This window comes from Saccopteryx leptura, chromosome 7, assembly GCF_036850995.1.
Source record: "Saccopteryx leptura isolate mSacLep1 chromosome 7, mSacLep1_pri_phased_curated, whole genome shotgun sequence".
NCBI lineage: Eukaryota > Metazoa > Chordata > Mammalia > Chiroptera > Emballonuridae > Saccopteryx > Saccopteryx leptura.
In genome coordinates this window covers 17616047-17629075 of record NC_089509.1, presented here as the reverse complement: position 1 = coordinate 17629075, position 13029 = coordinate 17616047, and the positions used below count along the sequence as shown (strand labels likewise).

Below are 13029 nucleotides of genomic sequence, written 5' to 3'. Positions count from 1 at the left end.
CAATATGCCACAAACATAAGTTTGAGTCCCAGATAAAATAATTTGTTTGTTATTGTGGTTTGAATGAGAGGAGACGTAAAGGAGAAAGGAAGAAACTAATATAGAGGGAGAAAAGAAAGAGAGAGAGAGAAAAAAAAGAGGGAACCACTAAAAGAAGAAAAAAGAAAGAGGAGAGAGAGAGAGAGAGAGAGAGAGAGAGAGAGTGTTAAGGGTTTTGGAGTGCAACCCTCATAGAGAGAAAGGAAGAGGAAAGAAAAGATAATGGGAGATGTAACACTTATGGGTAGTGTAGTTCAAGGAGTGGAGAGAGTAAGACGGGTAGAGAGTTAAATGACCAAATTGGAGGAGGAGGAAAAAAAGAAAAAAAAAATCAAGGATGAAGATAAGAGAAACAAACGAACAAATATAATAAAATGGGATAGGTTATAAAGTCTGCGGATTATTTTGATTTTGAGAGGTTATCTTCTTGCTTTTTCTTTTCTCTCCCTCTTCCTGTTCGGTGACTCTGTACCCCGGGTTCTGCCCCTTTGGCACGCTCAGGTAGAGGTTTGCAGTTGATAAGTCTCTATGGCGATGTCATGTATTGTGCTTCAGTCTCGTTGGCAGTCAAGGCTCATTAGCATTTATAGGCTCCGACAGTGAGAGAGTCCGTGTTCCTGGAGCCTTTCTCCTAGTCTTTCCTTTCTCAATTAGTAGCCTGATAATCCAGCTATGGGGTTGCTGCTGCCTCTGCCTGGATAGTAAGAGGCTCAAAGAGCTGGCAACTCCCCACTCTATTCCCACTCAATACAGGGCTCTGGGTAAGGCTCAGTCAGTCAGAGCCGCTAGCATAATCAACTGGGCCTTCTGCCTACTCAAAGACCTCTGGCTCTGCCACTCTGTCCGGTAACACGGGCGGGCACCCACTCCCGGGGCGCTTGGAGGAAACTCTTGTTCACTATCTGCACGCGCAGACCAGGATGTTAGACCGGAAGTCTCGCCCTCTGAGTGAAACCCCCCGCCCGCACTGAAAAGTTTCAGTGTTGGAATTGGCTCTCGCTCCGTCCCCGTGTGCGGCTTTTTCAAGGCGCTGGGGCAGCCTGAGACTCCACCCTCGGCCCACACAAAGGCCCCCGACTCTCCCCCTCCGTGGGACAACACGGGCTCCCACTCCCGAGGTGCTGGGAGGAGTCTCCTGCCCACTCTCCGTGCGCGCAGACCAGGATGTGAGGCCGGAGTCTTGCCCTCTGAGTGAAACCTCCCTCCCGCACTGAAAAGTTCCAGTGTTGGAATTAGCTCTCGCTCCCTCCCCGTGTGCGGCTCTCCCAGGGTGCTGGGGCGGCCGGAGGCTTTTGGCCCACACAAAGGCCTCTGACTCTGCCTCTCTGTTGGATAACACGGGCGCCCACTCCCAGGGCTTTGGAAGGAATCTCTCACCCACTATGCGCCAACCAGGGGATCAGGTAAAATGGCTGCCCAGCTTGTCTTTCTTTGTCTGGGTTTGGTGCAAGTGTTAGCTGTATTGCCCGGGTTGTCACAGGAACAGTTTTTCCTCGGCTTGGATCTCTGTGCCACAGCCTGGTTCGGCCGTTTGTGCCGCGGCCTGGATCTATTCACCCCCTTTGCCCGCCTTAGTTTCTATATGCTCAGTTTCCAGTGAAAACTGCCTTGTTTAGGTTAGTGAGGAAGGTGGAGCATTTCTTACTCCCAATTTCCTTCTGGGTTTGGTTATATATTTAGCCAATTTTTCGCTCAATCATACCTTTGGGTGTATTGCGAAACATCTGGAGGCTCCAAGAATAGGTTTTTCTGTTTCTGGTTGAAGATCTTGTTGAGGTTTGGGGGAGATTTATTGGTATTGCTTCCTACCCTGCCATTACTCTGACAACTGACTTTAGATGGTACATGGATGTGTTGTATTTCATAGTTATGTATAAGGTCTACCAGAAAGTTCTGTCCGTTTCTATCACAAGTCTCGACACGTAAGCACGTTTGTTTATATGGTGCATGTGTGCCTCTCTATTTTTATCACTTAATGTATACATATTGACGTAGCAAATTAACTAAAACAAAGTTGATTCACGTTAGTCTTATGTGTGAAGCAATAGTGTACCCATGGCTACTGATAAAGTTCATTTACGCCACTGTATTTTTACGAATTTCAACAAGGAAGAAATGCTACAGAAGCATGTAGAAATTTATTGAGAGTGTTTGGTGAAGGTACAGTTTCTGATAGGACATGCAGAAGATGGTTCAAAAAATTCGAAACAGGTGATTTTGACCTTTCTGATAAGCTACGTTCTGGGCGACCATTTTTGATCGATGACGATGTTGTTAAGACCATGTTGGAGTAAGATCCTTTTCTGACAACATTGGAGATTGCAGAAAGGCTTAATTCAGCTCAGCAAACCATTTCAGACCATATTTGGAAGATAGGATTGGTGTGCAAATATATTATTTAATAAAGTTTATTGACGGTAAGAAAAATTTGTATTTTGTTTTATTCCAAAAACGGACAGAACTTTCCGGTAGACCTTATATTTTAACATACATTAGAAAAAAATGATTATCACTCCAGGCCTGCAAGGATATTATTGCTTAGGGAAAAAATTAAGCATGATTGTATTTAAATAAATATTAAGTAAATAACAGAGGTGGTACACAGGGCAAGTGTCATCAGGCAGAACACATGTCTGAGGCTCAGGAAGCCTGCAGTAGTGACAGGAAGTCATGAAGGACTTTAAGTGAGGAAGACCGTGATGTGATCTTGGCTTTACACAGACCCTGTGACTGGGGCTGGGGCTTGGCAGGGCCAAAGGGAAAGAAACTAGAGGTGGGGGATCAGCTGGGGACATTGTAGTAGCCAAGAAAAGCAATGGCTCTGCACGGGAGCCGTGACTGTTGCGAGCAACCAATAGGGAAAGACCATGAGAGCAGGATGGCTGGAACTCGGTGACGGACCGGAGGCGAACAGCAGAGAAGGCTGCAAGGACAGCTTCGATCTGGAGAGAGGCCACACAGAAGCAGTGCTGGGACCTCCAGGAGCAGGTGTGTGAGGCCGGACAGGGGACCTGGTCGTAAGGCTAGCTGGGGACTTGCTAAGCTTGAGGAGGAATGTCCAGATAGCCAGAGACACTGAGCTTAGCTAGAGAGCCAGGTCCTTAGCCGGGGCTCCCACGGCCATTTCCTGGGGCCTCCGGTTTCACAGTGGTGTTTCTGGGGGGTGCAGAGATGGAAGGAGAGGCACACACAAGGAAACCTCCCCTCCAGGTGCCCGAGCCTCCCCAGTAACGCTACTTGCAGAATACCCTGCACGGGTGATGTGTGCTGAGACTCACACCCCAGGCTCGTCCCAAAGGTCACCCTGCTGGGCTGTGGGGCAAGGACTCAGGAGCGAGGGAGGAGGTGACCCATGCCAGCTCTCGCAGAGCCCACAGAGGAAACATAGACAATTCTCACGCTGTCCGCAGAAACATAAAGCGGGTTCAATGTGTCTGTGGCAAGACTAATCAGACTCAAACTTGAGTGCGTTTCCGAATCATCAGACACAGTCAAACACAGCCCAGCCCCCCCCCCCCCCCCAGAGCTTCTGACTCAGTGAATCTGGGGTAGACTCCTGAGTTCGCTGCTCGAACAAGTTCCCTGGTGACGCTGACGCTGTTCATCTGTGGTTCATGCTTTGACAGCCACTAGTCTGGCAGGAATTTAAATTCGGCTTTAGGCTGGGTTGAGCGGGGAATTATGTTGAAGGGGTGGCAGTTTATTTACCTTATTTTGACCCAATGTCCCCCCCCCCCCCCCGAGACTGGGCAGGAGGGAAGAGTCTGTGTTCATTCCAGCACCCTGGCCTCTCTCCTGGCCAGGCCAGCCTCCCTGGGCGAAGGCCGGCGTGCTGATGGAACATTGCCCTCGCCGCCTCCCCCGCTGCCGCACCAGGGAGCAGCACGCACTTAAGATTCGGATGCACCCTGTTTGCTCCTGACCCAGATCTCGGCTGCATCCTGGAGGCCTCCGCAGTCCCAGGACCGGGGCGGGTGAGGGTGTGGCCTGGCTGCAGGAAGGCCTCCGCAGTCCCAGGACCGGGGCGGGTGAGGGTGTGGCCTGGCTGCACGGAGGCCTCCCAGTCCCAGGACCGGGGCGGGGTGAGGGTGTGGCCTGGCTGTACGGAGGCCTCCGCAGTCCCAGGACCGGGGCGGGTGAGGGTGTGGCCTGGCTGCATCCTGGAGGCCTCCCTCCCAGTCCCAGGACCGGGGCGGGTGAGGGTGTGGCCTGGCTGCACGGAGCTGTCCAGCGCCAGGTGACTGACAGGATGTGGCCACTGGGAGGGAGTCAGGGGACATGGCTTTTATGTCTGGGTGGGTTTCATACTCTTTGGGTGACATTGAATGTTTCCTAGTCCTCGGCTCCCCCCACTTTGACTGCTTGTGTTGATGAAACATACCTCTTCCCCTCCTAATCTGTGAAATTGCAGAAAAACAAAAACCCAGATCTGGGGAGTGGCCTCCAGGGCATTTCTGAGTTGATGTGCAGAACTTGGAGTGCCTGAGGAGAAAGCTGCTGTGTAAACACAATATATTATTAATAAAACAATAAATAGCACCAGAGCCTCTGCTAATAATAGCTGCTTTAGGCTGTGCGAGCTTCCTCAGCACATGGGTCCCCGTGGTGGGAAGGGAAGGGTCACTGTGGTTTTATAATTTGCAGCACACTTAAGATAAAAATAGGTGTTTGAAACATTTTTGAGCATATTCATAGGTATATACATGAAAAAAATATGACATGGCAGTTTTGTATAATTCACCTTTAACCAAATCATCATTTTCTTTTGATTTTCATTACACTTAAGAGCTGTTTTACAGTGTGGGCTATTCCAGAGGCCTTTTGGCTGACATATTAGGAGTGTTTTCCCTCCTCCCATCAACAGTGATAAGTGGTGATGTCCTTTAAATCCCATGGTGGAGGGTGGAGAAGCACAAATCAGCTAGTCATTAATTCATTGTTGGTCACATGGTTACATCCGCTTTGGAGATGCATATGGGGCACCTGCTATGTGCTACTGTGGATACTGAGATCTAAAAATAGGGTTCTTGCCCTTAAGGGATTTTATAGTGTAGTTCCGATTAAAGTTATATAAGCAAGATATTATGTAAGAAAACCATTGTATTATATATATATATATTTTTTTTTTTTTTTTTAAGTGAGAGGAGGGGTGTTGAGATGCATGTGCCCCTGACCGGGACCCACCTGGCAACCCCAGTCTGGAGGGCTGATGCTCAAATCAGCTGAGCTGTCCTCAGTGCCTGAGGCCAATGCTCTGACAACTGAGCTACTGGCTGTGGGAGGGGAAGAGGAAGAGAAGGGGGAGAGAAGAGGGAAGAGAAACAAATGATCGCTTCTCACAAGTACAGTGACCGGGGATCTAACCCAGGATGTCTACAAGCCGGGCTGACATTCTGTCTACTGAGCCAACCTGCTAGGGCCCCATTGTATTCTTAATACTTATTTAGTTCCTTAAGTAATGTAAACAAAATTCAAATTCACTTTGCGTATTGTTGAGTTGTGCCTGCAGTGATCTGGAGAAAGGTGGATTCCTGTGGCATCGCTGTTTCTTGTCAGGAAACTCAGACGTTTGTCCCCCACACCCCCCGAGGAGTGTGGAGATGGAAGTTACTTGAGGACATTGTGACGAGCTGTCTCTAAGAAGGCCTCGTGCAGGCATGGCCAACATACAGCCCGTGGGCTGGATCAGTGAGTTTATGCGGCCCACGATTAAATTTTTAATATTCTCTGCTACTTTAAAATCTCAGCTACTCAGAAGTGGAAGCATCTTTGATTATTGGAAATCGAGATATTTAAGAAGATAGTGATACGCAGAAAAGAATTCCATGTGTGACTAATCTAGGGTTAACTTCCAATAATTGGACGAATGGATTTGCGATACTTCATTTTTTTAAAAAAATTCCATTATAAAGACTTACAATTTTTGTACTTGTCTGTACTCAATATGAATTGTTTGATGTTTAGCAGCGAAGTGAAACCCACATTCTTTTAGGCGGAGTTTGCCAGTGCGCACCCAAGGTCAAACAATTCGTTATTTTTGTGGTCAAGTGTGCTGAATCAAGTGGCATTGTAGCATAGACAATAGCTGCAGTTGATAACTGAAAATGTGTCCAGGCTTGTTTGTAAAACGAAATAATTGTTTTACTGTATTTGCAATGTAACTCCTTCAAGCTCATTCTATTAATTAAATATTGTTTCGATTGATTGTGATACAGTTTGGATATTTATATGGTATGTAATTATATTTTTATTAAAATATATTTTTATTAAAATAATATTGTATATTAAAATTTTTTTCACTCACATTTATTCATAAACAAATTACATAATAAATTTTTTTTTTTTTGTATTTTTCCGAAGCTGGAAACGGGAAGGCAGTCAGACAGGCTCCTGCATGCGCCCGACCGGGATCCACCCGGGATGCCCACCCGGGGGCGATGCTCTGCCCACCAGGGGGCGACGCTCTGCCCATCTGGGGCGTTGCTCTGTTGCAACCAGAGTCATTCTAGTGCCTGAGGCAGAGGCCATAGAGCCATCCTCAGCACCCAGGCAAACTCTGCTCCAGTGGAGCCTTGGCTGCGGGAGGGGAAGAGAGAGAGAGGAGGAGGGATGGAGAAGCAGATGGGCGCTTCTCCTGTGTGCCCTGGGTGGGAATCGAACCCGGGACTCCTGCACGCCAGGCTGATGCTCTACCACTGAGCCAACCGGCCAGGGCCAATATAATAAAATTTTGTTTACTTAAACGAATCGTTTTTGTATTTAACATTTTTTAATTTTAATATTTCATCTGGCCCATGAAAAAGTTTTCTTTCTAATCTGGCCCGGGGGCAAAAACTGTTGGCCACGCCTGGTCTAGCGCCCCAGTGATGCCTGCCCTACCCGTGTCTCTAGAGGAGAAACTGCTATGCACACACGTACACTACAAATCTGAGGGACCGTAACACCCCATTCCTCCCTTACCAGCGGGATGCCTGCTTCCTCCTTGCCTTTTGTCTGGAGAGTCATGGCTTTTTAGCCCACAGTGGAAGCTCCTTAAAGACAGGACCGTACCTGGCTCTGGGCAGGGACCTCAGCCCTAGTGCACAGGGGACTTGCCAAGGGAGCGTTTACACAAATAGACGCCTGGGTTCACCCTCAGAGATTCTGATAAAATTGAAGCGGGGGCTGTGTCTGGGCAACTGTTCAAAACAACCCTTGGTGAGTTCAGGGTGCCCTCGGGATTGAGAAGCACTGAATTGAGTTTATCTGAAAGGGTGAGTCAGCATCTCTGTTAGTCACTGAGGAGTTTTTTGAATGAAAAACAAAACAAAACAGAAAACCCCACATTACAAATTATATTTTGGAAGCTTATCCTGACTTTAGATTCTTTTCCTATAATGGGACCTCTCAGGATCTAAATTTTCTCACAGGTAGAAATGGTCACTTCAGGTGTCGGGCACAGCTGGCCTCTAGCTGCTTTCCCCAGGGCACAGCTGGGACTCGGGTCACTTGCTTTGGGAGCATTGATCCACCCATCCTGGGAGTCCCTGGACTTGCCCAGTATCTTGTCTCTGATAGGCCTCCAGCAGGTGCAGACCGTTCCTGTGCAGAACGCCTCTGGGGCGCGGCCCCTCCGACCTGACCGTCCTGCCAAGCCTGGGGCCCGCTGCCTCACGGTAGTGCTCTTTACTCCTGCTGCTGTCTCAGTGTGGACTTTGTGCCTGCGCTATTTTTTTCTCCCCCTTGAGTGTATGTTTTTACCCTGGGCTCATTCAAGGCTATGTGGCACCCGTGGGGGATCAGGGGCCAGGAATTCTCTGACTTCTGGGTTTGGGGGAACATGTTTACCCACAGGTTTGTTAGGATTCTAAGTAGGTGCTGTTTCAATGTTATGTGGGAAACTTTGGGCCGCCTGTTAGTCCAGAGGAGGACACCCAGCATGACAGTGAAAGAGGGGTTTAGTTGACAGTGAAGGAAGAGAGCTGAGGAGGCTGCCAAGTGGTGGAGACAGCAGGTTGGGGCAGGACTGACTGATCTAGAGATAACTGTAGTTATTCTTGCATTTTTTCTCTTTGTTCATTTTCACTTGGTATTTTGGCCCTTGTCACTGTCATTTCCTCATATGCACTTTCATATTTCATCTTCCCTTCTCCTCTGAGCTGTTGTGCAGGTTGCCAGAGACAGCTCCTCTGCCCCTTGCCTCGCGGACTTCTGTGCGGGGCCCACGGCCACCCCTGGCTGCATCTCGACCTTGCTGCTGCTTCTCCTGTGCTGTGTACCTTAATTGACTCACCCTAACTTCTCTCCCCTCATTTCTTTCTCAAGAATTGCTCCATCTTGTCGTAAAAACTCTGTCTTTTGTTATTACCAAATCTTTCCTCCTTTTCATCTTTTGGAAAATCCAATCCAATCTTATCACCAGAGAGAGAGACAGTCAGGATGGACTTTTGTTTTCCTTTATTTAATTAATTTTTTTTTCATTTTTATTTATTGATTTAGTGAGAGAATAGGGAGAGAGAGAGAGAGAGAGAGAGAGAGAGAGAGAGAGAGACAGGAACATCAATCTGTTTCTGCATGTGCCCTAACCTGGGGTCAAACTGGCGACTTCTGAGCTTCCAGACGATGCTCTAACTAGCCGAACTATCCGGCCGGGGCTGTTTTCCTTTGTTTAAGCCAGCATTCATGGGTTACTTTTTTATGTTCTGTGCGTTATCTGATTTCATCTTCAGGTAGAAAATATTCCTGTTTGGCAGTGAGAAAGTAGAGGTTAAAAGAAGTTAAGCAGTTTGATCAAGATCAAGCAACAGGTTAAATGGTGGAGCTTGGGATGTCTCACTCTAGCCTCCACTCTGCTGTAGAACTCTGCCCCCTCCAGCCGGAGGAAGAGTGAAAGGCGTTGCCGGGCCGGGCTGGGCGGGCTGGGGTAGGGATGAAGGGTGTCGGATGTCGTGGCCTTGGAGACCCTTCCATGCCAGCACTCATGGGAAGCAGCGAGATGACGTGTGCAGAACGGCAGAGGCTCTCCCCCATGGTGTTGATTTTGGTGATAAAACCCTGAATCGTTCTCTTATAAATGATCCCTTACCCATTCTGAGACTGTGGGTGGTCACCATGGGAATGTGGGATTGGGTCCCAATGCCTTGGATTGTGTCATTGGGTAGAGTTATCCCAGTTAAATTTCTGAATGTTTTGTTTCTTTGCAGAGCCTGTGTCATCTTGGGGGTGATATTCCTTCTGTCATCCATATGTATAGTGGTCAAAGCCATCCATGACCTCTCAACTAAGCTGCTCCCAGAAGTGGTAAGGTCCTTCTTCTTTCTTAGCAATCCCTCCTGTTACCTCTCTTCACAGACTACTGGGGGAAGAGGGACAGGTGGAGAGAGACTATGAAACATTTCGGGAGTGGTGAAGAACTCATTGCAGAATGTGAGTGCCTTGATAGAGAGAAGCACTGGGCAAAATGAAAAGATTTCAAATAGTTGAACCTATACTGGGTTCTGTGTCCTTCTTCTTAGATTTTTGAATATTCTTAAAACAAGATGTCTTTTATGTAAAGAAAATTTGGGCTGATTTTTATTTACATAGCAGAGTGATCCAATCTGTGCTATTGACATCTATTGTTCTGCGTCCATCTAATGACTGGCATAATAAGAATTATTGTTTTCCTTTGCAACTCAATATATAAATAAGTTTAGGTTTTCTAGTATGACTGACATTTGAATGTGGGAATGGGAGGACACAATTTTATAGTGAAGTGTGTCTTTGGCTGCTTTGTGCTCTGGTGAGAATCACTGCCTGTACTCTGAGTCTTCATTTTCCTCTCTCCTATGAATGCTGAGAAAAGAAATACTTTTATGGTCTCCTATCTGGCTGTCTTCATATAAGCAGCCAGTTTTCCAAGGGGATGAAGATCCTGCCGTTACAATGGTTCTTTATATATATGTGGTGCAGCAAAGGTAGGTTTACGGCCGTTCATGTGGAAAACAATACAGTAATTAATAAATAATTGCACAAGAGTAAAATCTGTGTTTTGTGTACTCAGAGCTGTAAACCTGCTCCCCCCAGCGCTCCCGTACAAGTTGCATAGTGGTTTAAATGCAAAAATAAAGGCTCTTCTCTTAGGATGTGATTTGATTTGAGCTTGGCTACATGTGCCATCTTAATATAAGACCTAAAGTATTAGACCTTTACTTTTACTTTTAGAAAAATACACATTAATCCCTTTGGGGGTAACATATTATGTGCACGTGTGTGCACCCATTTACGGGGAAGATGGAAGTGAACTGCTTTAAGTTGCCCCGCCTCCCACACTGAGATCGGAGCCTTTCCTTTAGTAACTCCTCAGGATCTTAACGAGTATTTATCATCGCAGAGGGGAAGGCTTGCCCTCTGCTGTCTCAGTGACAGGAGGAAAAGGTGGGCACCAGGGTAGGATGTTGCTCAAGCAGAGCTAGCTCAAGCAAATACTCCTCTGTTCCACTCTGTGCTCTTCCTCTCACTTCCCTGACTTCCAGGCTGCCCAGGATCCTGGACTTTTTATCCTTTTCCTCCGTCAGACTTGCTATCTTGTGTTCCGTTCTGTCAGGATATGAAGCTTACATAAAGTGTCCACGTGAAAGTATTGAGTATGATTAATTAAGATATCAGCCTGATAAGATGTTTGCATTTTATAGGGTATACAGTCTGATGCCACTCTAAGTGATGTTTATTGGTGGGAATTTTCAGCCTAGCTCAGTTGACACACTCGTTTATTTAGGCATTAAAGATTAATTTCCAGCAGGACTAACTTGATATGGAATGAATAGCTGTGCTCACGAACCCTTGCAGAGGCCCCGTTTTTCTCTTGATAGCTGAACTATTTTTAACTGGGAACAGTCTCATATCTATGGTGCAAATACTGCGTAAGAGATGAGGCTGACCAGCTTGGATTCCAGATTGAGGTATAAATGTCTAATACTTTGCTCCAGGAGGGGTCAGAGAGGGTGGAGAGCTCCATGATTTTGCTCCAGACTGGACCTGTCCTTGGAAAAATCACACCTATCTATCCCTTCAGAACTCTAAAGTCAGGTGATTTTGTTTTGTTTTATTTTAAGCCTTCAGAAGTATGGGAAAGTAACACAGGCACCTGCAAGCTGTGTGAGCTCCCTTCTGCAGAGGGGCGGCCTTCCAACCAGCTGAGTGGAAATGGGGCTGGGTCAGTGTTGCCAGGTTGTAGTCGATAATAGTTCAATCCTGAGTCTTTGGGTTCTCTGTGTTTGTTCCAGAAATGTGTGGAAGCCAGCAGGCTACAGCCAGAAATTCAAAATGAGTGTTTGCCCACAGTGCCTCATCTAAATTAGGAGTCACAGACTCAGATGCCCATCAACACCAGTACCGACAGCACGGGAAATCGCCTAGGTCTGTGGCAGCTAGAGAGTATGTGCCCAGACGAAGGTCTGCCCTCTAGTGGAGCTGCCCTGTGGGCATGTGGGCTGAGGTTGTCAGATCTTCCAAGGATTTAAGAAAAAGTGGAAACTTGTAATTAGAAAAATTGAAAACTCTGGTTGGGAGTGAGTGGACAGTTTCACTTCAGCCTAATAAAGCATGCCTTTTGGCTGCCAATGGCCGGTGGCGGTCGGAACCAGGAAGACTGAGTGTGGGGCTGAGATACCAGGAATTTAAGTTTGAATTACAGCTTCACTCTTGCCCTTAACTATGGACTTGCCTTTTACATGAGCTTTGTGCCGAGATGGTGCTGTGGGTTTGCCAGGGCAGCCCTGGCCCTCTCCCGGGCTGTTCCCCCGGCACCTTGCTTTTAAATGTCAGGGTGATGGAATTGCAAGCCTGGCTAAGTTTTGAATAAGAAAGCTGTGCAGTTAGGGACTTCCTAACTGTGAGGTCAGTTGGCTCTGAGCCTTGGTGGTGTCACTGCCCGGTGGCATTGCCCCAGAGCAGTCAGGCCTGCCCCGCTCTTGGGGAGCCCGGAGCAGGTGTCTGCTGCACGGGCTTCATAAGCAAATGGCATTTGTTAAGTCTGTTCCCTCGTAACCTGTACCCAGCCGCAGCATTGGGTCAGTGATTAAATAGATCCCAAAGGAGCCTTCTCAGAAGCTCTGTATGATCTACGGTTCCTTTTTCTTCTTTGTTTTTTTATTTTTATTTTTTATTTTCCATTGGTTGGCTGGTTGAGAGAGAGAGAAAGAGGAAAAGAGAGGAGAAGTACTGTTCTAAAGTCAGAAAGCGTGGGCAGTGCTGCCGATGTCACGGTCATATGTGCAGAGTGGCTTTGAAAAGAGCATCATCTTCTTCCTGCTCCTGTGCCTACCACACCCCATTTTGATAAGAAGAGACAAGTGGTATGCTTTTCCTTTTAGGAAGGACATGAGGCTTTGAGATGCGGTGATCCTCCTGAGATCGCCAGCTGGCTGGTGGCAGAGCCTGGATTTGCACCCTTTTCTCCTAGTCTGGGTCTGTCGTGGTCTGGGCACTGTGGGCTTACATGGTTCTGCTGTTCACTAGCTTTTCAGGAATGGGCCTCCTGGTTTGTCTTCTTTTCTGATTTTTGTTTTTGTTTGTTTTGTGTTTTACATTTCTGTGTTGTTTTTCTATCTTCTCTTACTCATAATTGGGGTGCTGCCAAAGGCTGTCCTATAGGGAGGGAGTCCAGCCCCCAGGTGGCCCTGTCCCTAGCCTTTCTGGCTACTTCTGCTGCCCCAACCCCTTACTCCATGAGCCCTTTGCTCTCTGTGTCGCTGACCAGCACGTGCCTCCATTGCTTTGTCTCTTGAAAGACCGCAGGCAGGCTAATTAAGAAGAAGTGGAGTCTTGGCCGGGTAGCTCAGTTGGGCGGAGAGTCATTTCAATACACAAAGGTTATGGGTTCGATCCCCAATCAGGGCACATACAAGAATCAACCAATGAGTGCATAAATCAGTGGAACAACAAACTGATGTTTCCTTCTCTCATCAATAAATAAGAAAATATTCTTTTAAAAAGAAACAATAGAAAAGGCAGTGAAACAGTATGGAGCGA

General features: G+C 47.2%; 1 protein-coding gene across 1 annotated transcript in view; it reads left to right on the top strand.

Moving 5' to 3' along the window:
- The window catches only part of TMEM163 (transmembrane protein 163), a 311155-nt gene that overhangs the window by 245112 nt on the left and 53014 nt on the right, over positions 1–13029 (top strand). The window contains exon 5 of the mRNA XM_066346321.1: positions 9222–9318. Coding sequence (XP_066202418.1) covers positions 9222–9318 — 97 coding nt within the window. The remainder of the gene's footprint in view (positions 1–9221; positions 9319–13029) is intronic.